The following is a 17147-nucleotide window of genomic DNA, read 5'->3' on the forward strand; positions in this document are numbered from 1 at the left end:
CCCTTCCACTCCCTCATTATTCTCACTATCTAAGCTAGTATTATTTTACCGTGTAGTGTACCTTAGAGCTTCTATGTTATTTAATAGTTTGATGAAATGATTTTGAATGCACTTTATTCTAAATATTATTAATAAAACGTCTATAATTCTGAGCCTATTCTTTTCAACTGATGTACGTTGAACTAAACAAATTTGAATTGATTAATCTGATCAAAACTCATTTTAAATACCAAAATTATATATTATCTAATGAAAACAAATTCAACTGATTAAAAATTGAGTTTCAGACTATTTTTATTATAAATTTAAAGACAACACATCGATCATACAAAACTTTATCCAACATTATGTACACATACAAGAGCTTCAATTAAGAAGCTTCTAGGGAGGGGGTATTTTTTTTTAAAAGGGCTAAAAGGAAAAAAAAAACTAAGAATAATTATAACAAGAAAAGAAAGAGTTAAAATAAAACCTAAAATAAGTAAAAATAAAACCTAAAATGAGTTAAAAATAAAGCTAACATGTTTAATTTCAATAATTAAGAAGAATAAATCTAATACAAAATCTAATCTAGTAACAAGCCCAAGGACTAGCCCTTTGATCTCTTAACATTTGTTGTTGCACTACCAATACAGATCCTGATGTATTAAAATCCACTGACACCAAAAAATCACCTATTAATCCTAATTCAGGATTATCACTCCATTCTGATAATCCTTCCAATAAAGTTGGATTAATTCCATTTTTCCTCCCTGTAATCCAAAGATCAATTGGTACACTATCATTTAAGGATTGTATAGCCGAAACTGTTTCAAAACCATTACTTACTACAACTTCCTTATACACCACTTTATCATTCCTCTCATTTTTCATCCAAAACCAAGTGACTACCCCATCATCTAACTTCCGCTCCGACTCATTATCACCTCTATACTCCCTTGCCAAGAATCGAACCACGATCAACGACACGTCGGGGTGGCCGACCATGCGGTCGGCCAACGACAAGGCCTCACGGGCATCCGGGCCACCAAGGAATAGCATGGCGAATTGACGGTGCATGCGGTGGCTCATACGTGTAGGTAGAGTCCCCCATGCAGCAGCATTTTTGCATGCTAAGATTCCAACCGAGCATGGTGCATGAGATAACGTGTTAGCATTAGCTGATTGTACACCCGGTCTAAGTATAGCAGTAGAAAAATCATTCCCATCTTCAATACATTTCTTGTGGAAAGGTAAAATTATAAACCCTACCTTGTGCAACAATGCAATCTCACAAATGTCTTGGTACATAGTCCTTTGAGGGGTAACACTAGTATAAAAGTTCATAGTAATGCAATCTGTACGAATTTCTTCGTAGAGTTTGATGGCATTATGTATGGCCTCATTGTTGTTGTCCCAATACTCGTCTACTTGACTCGTGTGGTCGATGAATACTGGCGCAGCTCGACCCACGAGTTCGACAAGATAAAGGGCGAATACTGAAAATGGGTTGCTTGAAGTTGGATTTGAGACGTCTAAGAGGCTAAAAAGACTTGCAACGCTTTCTTCGTCGTAAATGCATGCAAGAATTCGAAGTTCGGATTCTTGCACGGTGTGTTGTATGGTTCTTTTCTTGTTGATCATGTATGGTTTTGTTGGATCATATAGGAGGTTGATTATAGGGCTAGATATGCCTGTTATTGTGACTGTTAAACAAACCAACAAAGAGAAAGATGGTGTCGTTAAGATCTGCAAAAAAAAAAAGATAAAAAGTTTGAGTAACAGGTAAGGGAGATATATTGGTAAGCAATTAAAACAAGAAAGACACTTTTGAAAAGGGTAGAAGTGATAATTATAATGAGAGTTCCACTATGGATAACTAACAATTTGGTATGCAGTATAAATGGTGATAATGGTAATTACTTTATAAGAAATTTTGTCAAAAAAATATCATGTTGGTATTTATTCATGGTTTTTATTTGGTCCATCTATAAATACATCTTTTTACTTACATATTCTCAGACCACTTAGAGGTGGTTTTGGATGGTATTGAAAAATTTCGAATAAAAACACTTTTTTTTAATGATGTTCTATTACCATGAAAGTTTTTTATGAGACCTTTTTAGCAAAATTACATAGATTCTCTAATATCATCACCATTTACTATCACTTATATATCTTAAGCGACTCGTAACAAAATTATCTATAGAACATAAAATGGAAGTGTCCTTAAGTCTCCATAAAAACAAGAGAATAGAACAAGTCATTTGGACTGTTATGATTTTATTATGTCCAATAAATGTTGATCACTAACCACATGACTAGGCTGCATATTCCATGCAGCCAAGCTTATTATTAGTGGCAAAACCAGGATTTTCAATCAGAGAGGTCGAGTCTATATAATATTTTACTGAAGTAATGAAAACGACTAGTGTTTTCATCGTTAACTTTTAATAACAAATATAGGAAACGATAAGGGAGACTATAGCCTACACATTGTTCCAAACAAACCTAGCTAAATCAATGAAATCCCCATACATGATCAAAGTCATAGAAACATACCTTAAAATCCATCCAATGAAGCATTAGAAAAAACTCCGTTTGACCTCTAAGGCTAAGCATGAACCCCAAAGCAATGGAATCTCTATACTGCATATCCGTAAATCGCGCCGCCATAACCACCGTAACAAGCTTGGCAACAAACACCATAACAACCATAGCAAATAGAGGTGATAAACAAGACCAACATTCACTCATTGCAAACACATCCGTTTTAAGCCCTATTGTAGCATATGAAAATGGCATAAGTATGTTATGCATAAGACTTTCACTCTTTTGAACAATTGTTGCACCAATTGGTGGACCATCAGGTATAGCTAACCCAAGCCAAAGTGGCCCATTACCAATTGCAACCCCAATAAAATCAGTAACAAAACCAATCACAAAAACTCCTAATAAAGTTGCAGTTATATATTTTTGTTCCACAGGTTTACCTTCAGGTGTACGTCTATTTATCCATTGCATTACTAATGGTATACCACCAATTACCATACCACTAACAATAAATACTGTAATTATATAATACAATGCATTCAATTTTTTTTCTTCTCCTTGTTTAACTGCTTCAAATGCAACAATAACACTTATTCCAATAAAGTCACTTATAATAACTGTTGTTAGTGCAAGACGTCCAATTTCTGAGCTTAGAAGATGCATATCTCTTAAAACTGAGTAAATAACAGGGAAAGTTGTTATAGTTATGCCTGTAACAATACCACCTATAGAAGAAAATTTTCGGAGTTCGGCGTCCATGTAGTCCCGGACACATATTGCTAATAACCATACGACAATAAGGGGAATAATCACACCAGCTAACGCGATCACCCAATTTCTTTTGGCTGCCTTTGTGACCACGGTTAGGTCCATTTTCACTCCTGTGACAAATAGGAAAAACATGAACCCTATGATTCCAATGTTTTGTATCACAAATCTTGAATTCTCTGGGATGACATTCTTCGCAAATGTCTCGTTGTGACCTAGGACTGATGGTCCAAGAATTATGCCAGCCTACATACACACGTACACACACTTCATCACTTGTGTTTCATTATCTATAAATTCAATAATTAAAAATGTTACAATTTTCTTTATAAGAAGTTACTTCTTCTATTCCGTATTATTACTTGAAATACTTTTATCGAAAAGCTGTTACATTTTTTTGTCAAAGTGTTACAAGTAATTCAGAACGGATAAAGTGCATACTACGGATAACTTTCAGACATTATTCAAATAGTTACTCCCCCTCCCAAGACTTGAGTAATGGTCGATCACATACTACTAAACTAGGTAGTAGTATTTAATTTGCATGGAGTCAAGATTTTGGCATATGGTCGTAACATTTCTAAGGTGGTACATGTTAGCAATTTAGCATGCAATAGTCAAATAACATATGATATATAGCCTAATTTTTTTTATTTGATTAGTTAGAAGAAGCTTTGAAGGGTAATGATTCACACGAGTTTAATTCCACAACTTTTAGGCATCACCTCGAACTTTACTACAAGGCAAGATATTTAGGTCGTAACAATTCTTATTGATGCATATTCAAAAAGATTATCATACACTTGGGTGTATCATGATTATGGTACACCTAAAGCTATTTTTCCGCTGATTGTTCACTTGAAGTCATCCAAATGAGCAAAACTGGAAAGTTCCAAATGAGCAAAAAAAAAAAAAAAATAGCACATGATATACCCAGGTGTATGATGAATGAACTCGTACATATTAGCTTGCATACTTCCATTACAAAAATGCTTATATATTATTGCATTACGAAAATTACCATATTACACCTATTTCGAGTAAAAATAAAAGGTTGATACACACAAAATCAGATAAAAATAGAGAAGAGACTTACAAGGACATCGCAGACAACTCTAGGTTGTTTTAGAGGCTTTAAGAGGAACCGCATAATTTGGCTTAAAATAAGGACTAGAGACATTTCCAAGAGAAGAATTGTGAATGAAAAATCAAGAGGACTTGCACCTTGAAATATTGAAAATGCATGACTTCCACGATTTCTTCTACAAACTATCTCAATAGCTCTGCCATGATAATCTATCACAGCAGATCCATTTAACTCAGCTAGAGTTTGATCCATAAGATCAATGATCTAAAACGACGACGACGACAACAACAATAATAATAGCTAGGAGGTATAAAACTCGAGTTTTATCGTCTTCCAACCTTCCCATGCATCAATTATATGATCATATTCATGAAGAATTATCATGCAAAAAATTTGTAACTTATGAAAAATGAAAACAAATAAAGGGATAGAGAGTGATAGAAAGTAAAGCGGAGAAAGTGAGAAGAAAGGGAAGTTTTAAGGATGGTTAGCCGTTAAATGTGGCAATTTATTTCCATTTTAGTTGCTATGTAACTCCTACAATCTAGTCCTTTCATTTTCCCTCACTTTATGTTCTTTTTCTTTGCCCTTTTATGTGTCTTTTTTGTTTTACAAATGTAGACGTGTAAACCTTTTTTTTTCCCTCTTAAATCGGAAAGAAATATAAAAGGAGTGAGAGAAAATTTGATTGGTTTTCTTATTCAGGATAACAAGTAATTACAGTAAAATATAAACACTCTATTATTAGATATATGTAGGTTAAAGTATTTCTTTTTAATCTAAGTTTAAGTTTTGAGTACCATATTTAGTATAAACTAGGGAGTACCCAATATTCATTTTTTGTAATTGATGTAGTATGGGCATCTATTTGTTAAATTGTGTAGTTTCTAATCCAATTCATTTAGAGTTTCATACAGTGATGGGATCGGAAATGGGACTCCACTCTAATTTGGAGCTAATATGGCATTGTTGCGTTAACCTCTTAGTTTAAATGTCATGATCAAAATATTTGCCTAAGAGGTCTTGAATTCGTGACCTCTCACTTTAAATGTCACAATTTTACCATGTCATTAAGCTAGATATCTCCTATATGGTATAATCGAAAATTGCAATTCCAACGACTAAATCCTTATATCTTATTATAAGTTGAATAATTAATCAAATTGTAAGAAAAAATTGTATGAGTGGTATAATCGACTATTTTTTAAGATTTTTTTTCAAGGCTAAACTTAAGAACAATATGATAAGGCAAAGAAATTAGAATTCGGTGTGTCGTGGTAGTTTGAAACCACTGACTGGCAAAAAAAAAAAAAAATCAGTGCAATTGGGATGCTCAATTGTATTCTTCATTTTATTGCCTAACGTTAACTCACCACTCTCACATACAAGCATTTTTGGGTGAAAGGTTGGAGCATGCACATAAACTTATGCCCAAAAAAAATAGAAGAGAGAAAAGGATGACAAAAGGAACATCAAGGAATATGAATTGCCCCAGATTGAATTGCCATCAAATCACCCATTTATGATTTTGTAGTGCACCACGGAATAACCCCGAAACGGTCGTAAAAGTTGTTCTTATGCCTATTCAAAGTCGTGGAAGTCCTTAATATACCATCCATGTTCCATCGAGGCATCCCACTGCATTTAGTGCACGGGTACCGGGAACGTCTAAAACCCTGATTTATAGCCTTCAATTATGACCATTTTAGGGGTTCTCCGGGCCCGGTCATATTTTTCGCCAAAAATCTTCCTATGGGTGAGGCACAACTTATAATGAATCCTGGGTGATTCTTACCATATGAATTACCCCAAAATGCCACCAACCCACCCATTTATGATTTTGTGGTGCAACCACGAATTGACCCCGAAACGGTTGTACGTAAAAGTTGTTCTTATTCCCGTTCAAAGTCGTGGAAGTCCTTAATATACCATCTAATGTCCCCTTGAAACATCCCACGAAATTCGATGCACGGGTCCCCGGGACGGTGACTTATAACCTTCAATTTTGACAGTTCTAAGGCTCCTCTGGGCCCAATCATATTTTTTGCCGAAAACCTTCCTATGGGGTGCGGCACGACTTATAATGCATCCCAAATGCTTCGCACCATCTGAATTCTCACAGAATGCCACCAAACGACCAATTTATTATTCTGTCATGCAGCCACGGAATAACCCCGACACAGTCGTAAAAGCTGTTCTTTTACCCGTTCATAGTCATGGAAATTATTAATATACCATCTTATGTCCCTCGAGGCATTCGGTGCACGGGTCCTGGGGACGTCTAAAACCATGACTTATAGCCTTAAGTTTTGACCATTTTAGGGCTCCTCCGGCCTGGTCATATTATTCAACGAAAATGTTTCTATGGGGTGCGGCACGACTTATAATGCATCCCGGGTGTTTCGCACCATCTGAATTGCCCCAGATTGCCATCAAACCACCCATTTATTTTATGGTTCAGCCACGGAAGGGCCTCGAAACGTTCGTAAAAGTTGTTCTTATTCTTGTTCATAGTCGTGGAAGTCCTTAATATACAATTCAATGTCCCCTCGAAACATCCCACGGCAGTCGATGCACGAGTCCCAGGGGAGTCTAAAACCTTCAAGTATGACCGTTTTAGGGCTCCTACGGGCCCTGTCATATTTTTCGCCGAAAACCTTCCTATGGGGTGCGGCGCGACTTATAATGCATGCCGGATGCTTCGCACCATCTGAATAGCTCTAGAATGCCACCAAACAACCAATTTATTATTCTGTCGCGCAGCCACGGAATAACCCTGAAATGATCGTAAAGGTTGTTCTTATGCTTGTTTAAAGTCGTAAAAGTCCTTAATATAGCATCCCATTTTCCCTCCAGGCATCCCACGACATTCACTGCAAGGGTCCCGTGAATGTCTAAAAGCGTGACATATAACCTTTCAATTTTGACCGTTTTAGGGCTCCTCCAAGCCCGGTCATATTTTTTGGCCAAAACCTTTTTATGGGGTGTTGCACGAATTATAATGCATCCCCGGTGTTTCGCACCATCTGAATTCCCCCAGAACGCCATCAAATCACCCATTTATGATTTTGTGGTGCTGCCATGGAATAACCCCAAAACGATCGTAAAAGTTGTTCTTATGCCCGTTCAAAGTCGTGGAAATCCTTAATATACCATCCCACGTCCCCTCGATACATACCACTACATTCAGAGCACGGGTACCGGGGACGTCTAAAACCGTGACTTATAGCCTTCAATTTAGAACGTTTTAGGGCTCTTCCGGGCCCGGTCATTTTTTCGTCGAAAACCTTTCTATGGGGTGCGGCACGACTAATAATACATCCCAGGTGCTTTGCATCATCTGAATTGCCCCAGATTGCCATGAAACCACCTGTTTATGATTTTATGGTTTAGCCACGGAATTGCCCCGAAAAGGTCGTAAAAGTTGTTCTTATTCTCGTTCAAAGTCGTAGAAGTCCTTAATATACTATCAATTATCCCCTCGAAACATCCCACGACATTCAGTGCACGGGTCCCAGGGACGTGTAAAAGCGTGATAAGCCTTCAATTTTTGACCGTTTTAGGGCTCCTCCGAGCCCGGTCATATTTTTCACCGAAATCATTCATATGGGGTGCGGCACGACTTATAATGCGTCCCAGATGGTTCGCACCATCTGAATTGCCCCAGAATGCCACCAAACGACCAATTTATTATTGTGTCGTGCAACCACGGAATAACCCCGAAACAGTCGTAAAAGCTGTTTTTTTGCCCGTTCAGAGTCATAGAAGTTATTAAAATACCATCCCATGTCCCTCGAGGCATCTCATGGAATTCGGTGCACAAGTCTTGAGGACGTCTAAAACTGTGACTTATAGCCTTTAGTTTTGACCGTTTTAGGGCCCCTCTGGACCCGGTAATATTTTTGTCAAAAACCTTCGTATGCGGTGCGACACGACATATAATGCTAACTGGGCGTTTCACACCATCTAAATCGCCCCAGAATGTCATCAAACCACCCATTTATGATTTAGTAGTGCAACCACGGAATGACTCTGAAACGGTCATATAAGTTGTTCTTATGCCTATTCAAAGTCGTAGAAGTTCTTAATATACCATCCCAATCCTTTTGAGACATCCCAATTCATTCGGAGCACGGGTCCCAGGGACGTGTAAAAGGGTGACTTACATCCTTCAATTTAGACCGTTTTAGGGCTATTCCGGGCCCGGTCATATTTTTCGCCAAAAACATTTCTATGGGTGCAGCACAACTTATAATGCATCCTGGGTTATTCTTACCATATGAATTTCCCAAAATGCGACCAAACCACCCATTTATGATTTTGTGGTGCAGCCACGGAATGACTCTGAATCGGTCGTAAAATTTGTTCTTATGCCCATTCAAATTCGTGGAAGTTCTTAGTTTGCCATCCCATGTCCCTCGAGATATTACATGAAATTCGGTGCACGGGTCCCGGGGACGTTAAAACCGTGACTTATAGCCTTCAATTATGACCGTTTTAGGGATTCTCTGGGCCCGGTCATATTTTTCGCCGAAAATCTTCATATGGGTCGTCGGCATAACTTATAATGAATCCTTGGTGATTCTTACCATATGAATTGCCCAAAATGTCATCAAACCACCCACTTATGATTTTGTGGTGCATCCACGGAAATGCCCCCGAAACGGTTGTAAAGTTGTTCTTATTCCCTTTCAAAGTCGTGGAAGTTCTTAATATACCATCCAATGTCCCCTCGAAACATCCCACGAAATCCCTGCACGGGTCCAAGGGACATCTAAAATCGTGACTTATAACCTTCAGTTTAACCGTTTTATGGTTCCTACGGGTCGGGGTCGATAATTTTTCGCCGAAAACCTTCCTATGGGGTGCGACACGACTTATAATGCATCCTGGGTGCTTTGCACCATCTGAATTTCCCCAAAACGCCATCAAACCACCCATTTATGATTTTGTGGTGCAGCCACGGAATGGCCGCGAAACGGTCGTAAAAGTTGTTCTTATTCCCCTTCAAAGTCGTGGAAGTCCTTAATATTCCACAACATTCGGTGCACGGATGTCAGGGACGTCGAAAAGCGTGACTTATAGCCTTCAATTATGACCGTTTTAGGGGTTCTCCAGGCCCTGTCATATTTTTAGCCAAAAACCTTCCTATGGGTGCAGCATGACTTACATCGCATCCCGGGTGTTTCGCACCATCTGAATTGCCCCAGAATGTCGTCAAACCACCCATTTATGATTTTGTGGTGCAACCACGGAATAACTCCGAAACAGTCGTAAACGTTGTTCTTATGCCCGTTCAAAGTCGTGGAAGTCCTTAATATACCATCCAAGCTAGGGTTGTATAGTTGACAAACTGACAATGTGGTGGAAAAAACTCCACCAAGTTAAGGATACGCTAGTAATTTCACATAATGGGCATCTGGTTGGTACTAAATAGAGTCAAATTGGCATCAACAAAGTCAAGTTGTTACGAAGCTAGAATTTGATACTAACTTTTTTAGTTGATACCAAGTTATAATTTGATATCAAATAGAGTTAAATTGGTACTAGTTACAATATGTTACCAAATAAACTCAAGTGGTACCAACTTACTATATTTTGGTACCAACAATACAGAGTCAATGTAGTACCAAAATTGTAGTTGGTACCACTGTACCAATATTTTTTTAAAAAAAAAAAATTCTGGACTGCTCTCACACAAGGCCTCCACCCACAGGCCTATTACAAGCCATACACCTCCTTCCCCCCTTTAAATCTCAAGCAAATGCTTGGAGTAGGAATTGAATCCTAGACCTTGCTAGGGAAGATGAGAAAGCTCAGCACTTGAGCCAACCCTAATTCCTTACCACTGTACCAATATAAAGTCAGGTTGGTATTTACTTACACTCCAATGTGCGAAATTGCCAGCATGCCCTTATCTTGGTGGAGTCTTTTCGAGACTCCACCACATTATTACTTAGGGCGTTTCGGAGTAGGTTTGAACTGCACCAAACAACAACTCTATATTGGTTTGTGGTTCTAAAAATGTGGGTTGTTGTGATTTCAATTAATACGGTTTAGTTTAGATGATATTCCCTCCGACCCTTATTAATTTACTCGTTTCTTTTACACAAAGTTTTAGTAGAAATAATATTGCGGGACATAGAAAGAAAAACTATTATTTTATGTTAAAGTTGATCTATATGTGTGATGGAAAGCTAATGATCCCATTTCAAAAATAGAAACAAAAGATTTGGGTAAACTAATAAAGGACATCCACAGCCACGAGTAAACTAATAAAAACCGAAAGAAGTATCCCAAAAGTCTCAAACTGCACCAACCCAATCAACGAAAAGTCCAATTACTCTAATATTACCAAGAGTTTCAAGATATTTTTTTCTCTTTTTTAAAAAAAAAGAAGGAAAAAGAAACTGACATGCTAGCTAGTTCTGCAAGAAAGAGCTTTTGACCATGCCATTACGCCATACTCAGAGGTTATAAATCCAGTTGAGTCACGCATGAATGAACAATGAAAATAGTTGATGGTAGCAGAGCAGAGCAGTTATTTCTAAGTTAGCGTATCCGCTGGGTATATTAAGCTCACTTTATTATGATGCAGCGATTTTGCAGCGCAGCCACAGCCTAGTCTTTTGCTTCCCCCCACGCTTATTTATTGCTTTCTTCCTTTCATAATCCTTTACTTTCCTTTTCATTCTCTCTCTCTATCGCCTAATCAATGCAATGCCTTCACATTTACATGCATCATGCATGTAATGATGTAACACATCCTAATGATAAATAATCAAATTTATCATGCCATGTTTTTTTTTTCTTCTTCTTATCTCTTGTCTATTGTTACAAGTTTTAATTTAGGTGGGCATGTTTGTCAATCACTTTTCAAATAGCGATTAGAAGATAAACGAATTCTGAGAGCGTGTCCAACAGAGTTTGGTAATATAATATGGGTTGCTATGTGCAGTCTTTAGGGTTGCATATAAAACATCAATACACTGCTTAAAATGGAAATAAGTTGTGAATTTATCGAAATTTTTTGCATCAACCGATCTAATAAATAATCAATGCAACTTATTTCCATTTTTAGCTTCTTATATACAGCCCTTAGGACTGCATATAACTTTTCCCATATAATATTTTGATGTACTCTATTTGTCTATATTTACTTGTTATATTTGTTGTTGCACAAACATTTTAGAGATGAAGGTTGAGATTATAACTTAGGGACATGTAACAAATATTCTCGCATTATAAGTGAGAGAAGTCGTTTTAAAAAGTAATCTCTAATGACTAATAACTAATTTGACTATTGTACAAAGAAAAAAAATTCAACTATATGCTGGCAACAACTAATAGCAAAACAACTATTTTAAAAAGAAAAGTCCTTAAATTTTATTTGATTAGATAATTGTATATTAGTTTTCCTCGTATGATTTATCACAAGAAAATATGGGGAGAAAACAATAAAAAATTGAAATGGAGGGAAGTGGATTCATGACCTGTGAGAAGATAGATGAAGGAATCGAATATATAGGAGAAATAATAATATTTGAAACAGAGAGAGTACTATCAATGAGTCGTATCATTAATGAAGTTGATTTTCGATTTGAGCCCATTCATAAAATTAAATTGTAGACTTCTTATAAACAAAAATGTTAAACCGTAGACTAATTAAGTTAATGGTAGCACCTGTTGAGGCATAGTTACCACCATCTTGAACTTGAAGGGAAACAAAATGATGAGCAAAATCTTTAGGAAATTTATAAGATATTACAAGAGAACAATATATTTCAAGTACAGTAAATTGTCAAAAGTATGAAAAAAATTCTTTATAAATACTTCCTCCGTTTCAATTTAATTGTCACACTTTCAATAATTTTGAACTTGAAGGGAAACAAAATGATGAGCAAAATCTTCAGGAAATTCATAAGATATTACAAGAGTACAATATATTTCGAGCACGGTAAATTGTCAACAATATGAAAAAAATTCTTTATAAATACTTCCTCCGTTTCAATTTAATTGTCACACTTTCAATTATTTTAGAAAGTTTCAATTTAGTTAAGACACTTTCATTTCGGGTAATAATTTCTCTCTATTTTTCTGGTCTCTCCTATGATCCTATCACATGTAACTCTTTTATTTTCTTTATTTATCTCTCTCCTCCTCAAAAAAAAAAAATGCTTAATAGTTCATAATTTTTAAAATTTCACAACTAAATTGAAACGAAGAAAGTAATATTCGAAAAGTAAGATGTCTTCAACTCATCATCCATATATATATCTTCTGCTTCCTTTGTCCCCATACAACATTTACACGCTAGGCAGTATGCACCCTAAAGTTATACCTAGTTCTCATGCTGAAGCTTCTCTTAGATTTTAAATCAATCCCATCCGTACACGTGGAATCCACACCACAAATAACAGCCATCCGTACAAAAAGTGGCATTGTCCCCAAATTACGTGGGAATAGACGAAATAGTCATTAGTAGTGAAATTTTACGTAACTCATGATTTGACATAATCATCCTCATTTCCTCAATTGTATGTCCATCTCTTGTCAACTATTTTGGTTATACAATTATTTCTGCTTGAAAGGTGCATGAAATGAATGGAGTGTGAGTGTGGCACTGAAAAGCTTTTTATCATTATCTTCTAGTATGCAGATTAGTTTGAATAACCATCTTTTAAGACAAAAAAAAAAAAACAAATGAAAAGCCAACAAATGGAGTATACTTTCTACTCGTGTCGCATAATATAGTACTTGTATTATTGTGTCTCGATATGTTAGGGTCTGTTCTCTTCCGCATAAAACAGCTGAACTGAACTGAATTGAACTGAAATGAATAGTGAATATGTGAGAGTAAAAGTATTGTCAAGAACTGAACTGAACTGAACTGATATGAACTAAACTGAATTGAATTGAACGGAATTGAAAATAAGTTAGGGAGAACAAGCCCTTATTCTTGTTTTCATTTTTTTTTTCTATATTTTACCTTGATTTGCTTACAAAGGATTGCTAATACACCAGCACTTATTTGGTCCTTCGAATTAGTCTTTTTTTTAGTCTACTCAATTCAAAGACTAAATTAGTCATATGTATATATTAAGTGCACTCTTATTCCTATTGCTCCATTTTTTCTCTTAAAATCATCTTTTTCTCAACAATATTAACTGTTATCCTTTATATTATACTTACCTTATTTTTCATAATAAATGAGAAACAAGTATATTATTCTCTCTGTCTCATAATATAGTGTTTGTTTCTTTTTTACACAGTCTCCAAGACGTAACTTTGACCTTTAATATCTTCAATTCCGTATTATCAAAAAATATAAAAATAATGTTGGTATTATGAAACTACACATTGAGACGAATCTAACAAGATCCACGTGAATATGTTTTCTTATATATACAAATGAGAATATTCGGTCAAAGATTTTAAAGTTTGACTCACCAAAAATGAAGCAAGTAAACACTATATTATGGGACGAAGGGAGTATATTATAGAACGAATGAAATACTGAATGTTAAATAAAGGTATATGATATATTTACCTTTTTGGAAGTCTCCATGGTAACTTTTTTGTTTTAATACTCCCTTAGAATGATCATACATCTCGCTATCTTTCCATTAACTATAAATTTTGTTGTTAAGATGTTTGATACATTCTATTCTCTTTTAAATGTTTGAAATAAACTACTTTAATTAGTTTAAACTTTTTGTCATATGATGAGATTTTTGCTTCTTACTTAAATTCTTGTTATACACCTAATTTCTTACCAGTTCATAGCAAGAAATTAATTAAATCAGTTTTGACACCCAAAATTGAGTTTAGAACACATTAAAATTTCAATAATGAAAATTATGAACTAAAGATAACTATATATATATAGGGGCATTGTCAAAAAAAATTATTTTGGTGTAAAAAACATAGGTGATGGTACAACCTAAATTCAATAAACATAAGGTCCATTGGAAAAATCCTATTATAACCTTTTATTTTATTTTTACAGGCTTTTATTTTAGTTACAATTGCATTATATTTCTTTCCTTTTCCATCTTTTATTTAAATTTAATTTTAATTCTTTTAGCAGAAGGGTGGTTCATGTCCATTACTTTTATCATTTATCTGGCAATTTAAAACTGTGAAAAAGACCAGCAACAATGGAGTATTAATGTGAAGGAGAGGGATAGGGGTGGGACCCTATTGGAAGAGAGGGTAAAATCCATACTATTGCAAATTGATTCAACTAAAGTATGATAATATTTAAGCAACAATATATATCTACTGTTATAATTTATAATCAAGGGATTTTAGGAACTAACTAGTTATTATTCTAGACGATACGCCCCAATTATTTACCAACGTACATTTAAAGTCTTCAAAAATAGAAATAATATATTGTCTTTAAATGATTTTTTCCTTCACAAAGACCAACATGAGTATTATAGCGTAATTGATTAGTGCATTAGCAAATCAAATAAGAGATTACAGGTTCAAGTCTTGAAACGCACATTTTTATTGCTTAATGTTTCATTTAACATGTGTAGGGAACATGCGAGTACATGCGGCAACATGACAAAGAAATGATAGTCTTCGTTTGTGTTATAAATTTTAACAGTAATAAAATATGAATTTCTCAAATTTAAGCCCTAAGGTTGAAACTTTCTTAAATCCTAGCTAGGGTTTAATTTCTGGCAGCCTTCATTAATTTCCTTGACTCTGAATATTGAAGGTATAACAATCTACACTAGCAACCTCAATCTTCAAACTGGTATCCATATGGGATAATAGAGATAACAATATAATGCACACATGATAGAGATTAATAAAGTGTTTTGGCACATCCACCAAATTGACTTGTGAAGGCAAGAATGTGAAATATCATACCTAACTCTTCATTTTATTTAGGTGTTATAATGCTACTTAAGAAACTCACTCTTAGAGTAATAATTATTTAAAGGACATTTGACAAGGTACTTTGGCTTATAAATAATTTTTTTTGTTTGAGATTTTGTTTATTTAATTAGATTTTAGACTCGAGAGCTGCCCCAAATTATTAATAATTCGAGCTAATAGAATCACATCGAATCTTGCATGGTTATTGGTTACAATCTTGGTATATTAACTTGAGATCAAGTGGTCAAATCTTATACTGAGTATGCTTCTAAAATTTTAGTATATACGTGTAGACTTGATGTTTAAGCACACTTTTTAATATATTTACGAAGCGATAAAGCGATAACAGGTAGCGGCCTTTGTGCTTGTCACTAACACTAAAAAATACATAGTGTTGTTTATGTTTTGTGCTATATTGATGTGTTGATAACATATAGTGTTTGGAAAAAAAGGTATACATTTCTCACTTTTGGTAAATATATCTCTTATTTTGCTGCTTTTTAAAGTGTGTGTGAATCGGTAAACATTAATCTCACTTTTGGTAAACATTTCTCTCTTATCTTGTTGTTTCACATACACTACTTTATTTATCAACAATTCTCATCCTTCTTCAAACTCTCTTGTAACTAGTATTTAACCATTACATAGCTTAAAATCTTGTGGCGTTAAAGAAGATGCTATGATCTCTTTAAGGCCTTTGAGACCTTATCATTAAGCATAGATCGTAAAAAGGAAACAATATTTTCTTGGTATCATGTGTCTATATCCTTTCGAAAAATATAGCCGATACATACTCCCTCTGTTTTTTAATATTCTTTACTATAAGAATATTTTCTTACAGGTTTATAAAAACTAATGCTAGCATACAATATGTTATTTAATTTGTACGTCTCGATATATACTTGATCAAATTTTTTTAGAGACGTACCATTTATTTATTTGTTACAAACAACTGTTTCTTGCCTTCCTTCACTAGCATGTTCATAGTAGAGCAACAAGAATGGCAATTATTGCCAATACATAATAAATATTTAGAGTATATGCAAGTTAGATAGCTTAAACAGCGTTTTGACTATCTGACAATGCGTCATCTGCCAAAAAAAAATTTATATATTCACTTTTCTTCAATTTAAAAGTATAATATTACAAGCATGCATAAAATTAACCAAGGATAGATGTCTTGGCCTAATGGTTAAGATTGATATACTGTGAACGATACGTCACAGATTCAAATCCCCTTTCCCATTGTTTGTACCTTGTACTGTCTTCATGACTCATATAAATCAAAACACAACAAGCATGCATAAAACTCCATATAATATTTAGCAAGAGAAAACATTTCCCCCAAAAAAGAGTTTCTTGAAAAAAAAATTGTGAGAAGGAGAATAATTAAGCATGCATACCCATTAGAGCTTCATATTTCTGCGATGAAACGTCAAAACAGTATTTTCCACAGTAAGAAGAACCCGTGAAACTCAGGATAGATAGCGCCACTAATTTCATAATATTCTTATAATCTATTCATTTTTAACATCCAAAGTTTATATTATATGTATATATATTATGTAGTAATATGTATGATGATATAATATATGATTCATGGCGCTATCCCTCCTGAGCTTTACAGATTCTGCCATACTTTCTTAAACGATAGAGATAAGAAAAAAGAGTTTCTCTTGTTAATTCTTTATTTTTATTTTTATGTGGAAAGAAGAGAATTAGCCAAGTCTATGACTATATGTGGGGAATAATGGAAAAGAGGTGGGGAAAGGGAGTGTCTATTTATAAGGTAAAAAAGGGGGTATGATTGTAAATTTGCCACTACAAGGAAAAAAAGAGAGAAGCTACTCTCAGATTTTCCGAT

The 17147-nt window shown here is 34.9% G+C and overlaps 1 protein-coding gene across 1 annotated transcript; it reads right to left on the bottom strand.

The window, feature by feature from the left end:
- Nucleotides 1–80: 80 nt before the first annotated feature.
- LOC104900465 (cation/H(+) antiporter 24) lies at nucleotides 81–4652 on the bottom strand. The gene is made up of 3 exons (XM_010687880.3): nucleotides 4397–4652; nucleotides 2542–3546; nucleotides 81–1728 (listed from the first exon to the last, which is right to left on the bottom strand). The coding sequence occupies exons 1-3, from the start codon at nucleotides 4637–4639 to the stop codon at nucleotides 571–573; spliced, it is 2406 nt and encodes an 801-aa protein (XP_010686182.2). The 5' UTR covers nucleotides 4640–4652; the 3' UTR covers nucleotides 81–570.
- Nucleotides 4653–17147: the final 12495 nt, after the last annotated feature.

The sequence above is a fragment of the Beta vulgaris genome, chromosome 7 (assembly GCF_026745355.1).
Source record: "Beta vulgaris subsp. vulgaris cultivar EL10 chromosome 7, EL10.2, whole genome shotgun sequence".
Lineage (NCBI taxonomy): Eukaryota > Viridiplantae > Streptophyta > Magnoliopsida > Caryophyllales > Amaranthaceae > Beta > Beta vulgaris.

Excerpts from the sequence above, each read along its gene's own strand:
- LOC104900465 (XM_010687880.3), bottom strand. The coding sequence starts at position 4,639 with ATGGATCAAACTCTAGCTGAGTTAAATGGATCTGCTGTGATAGATTAT. Across the intron at positions 3,547-4,396 it reads GAGTTGTCTGCGATGTCCTT|GCTGGCATAATTCTTGGACC; the intron begins GTAAGTCTCTTC and ends GTGTGTATGTAG. Across the intron at positions 1,729-2,541 it reads TTCATTGGATGGATTTTAAG|ATCTTAACGACACCATCTTT; the intron begins GTATGTTTCTAT and ends TTTTTTTTGCAG.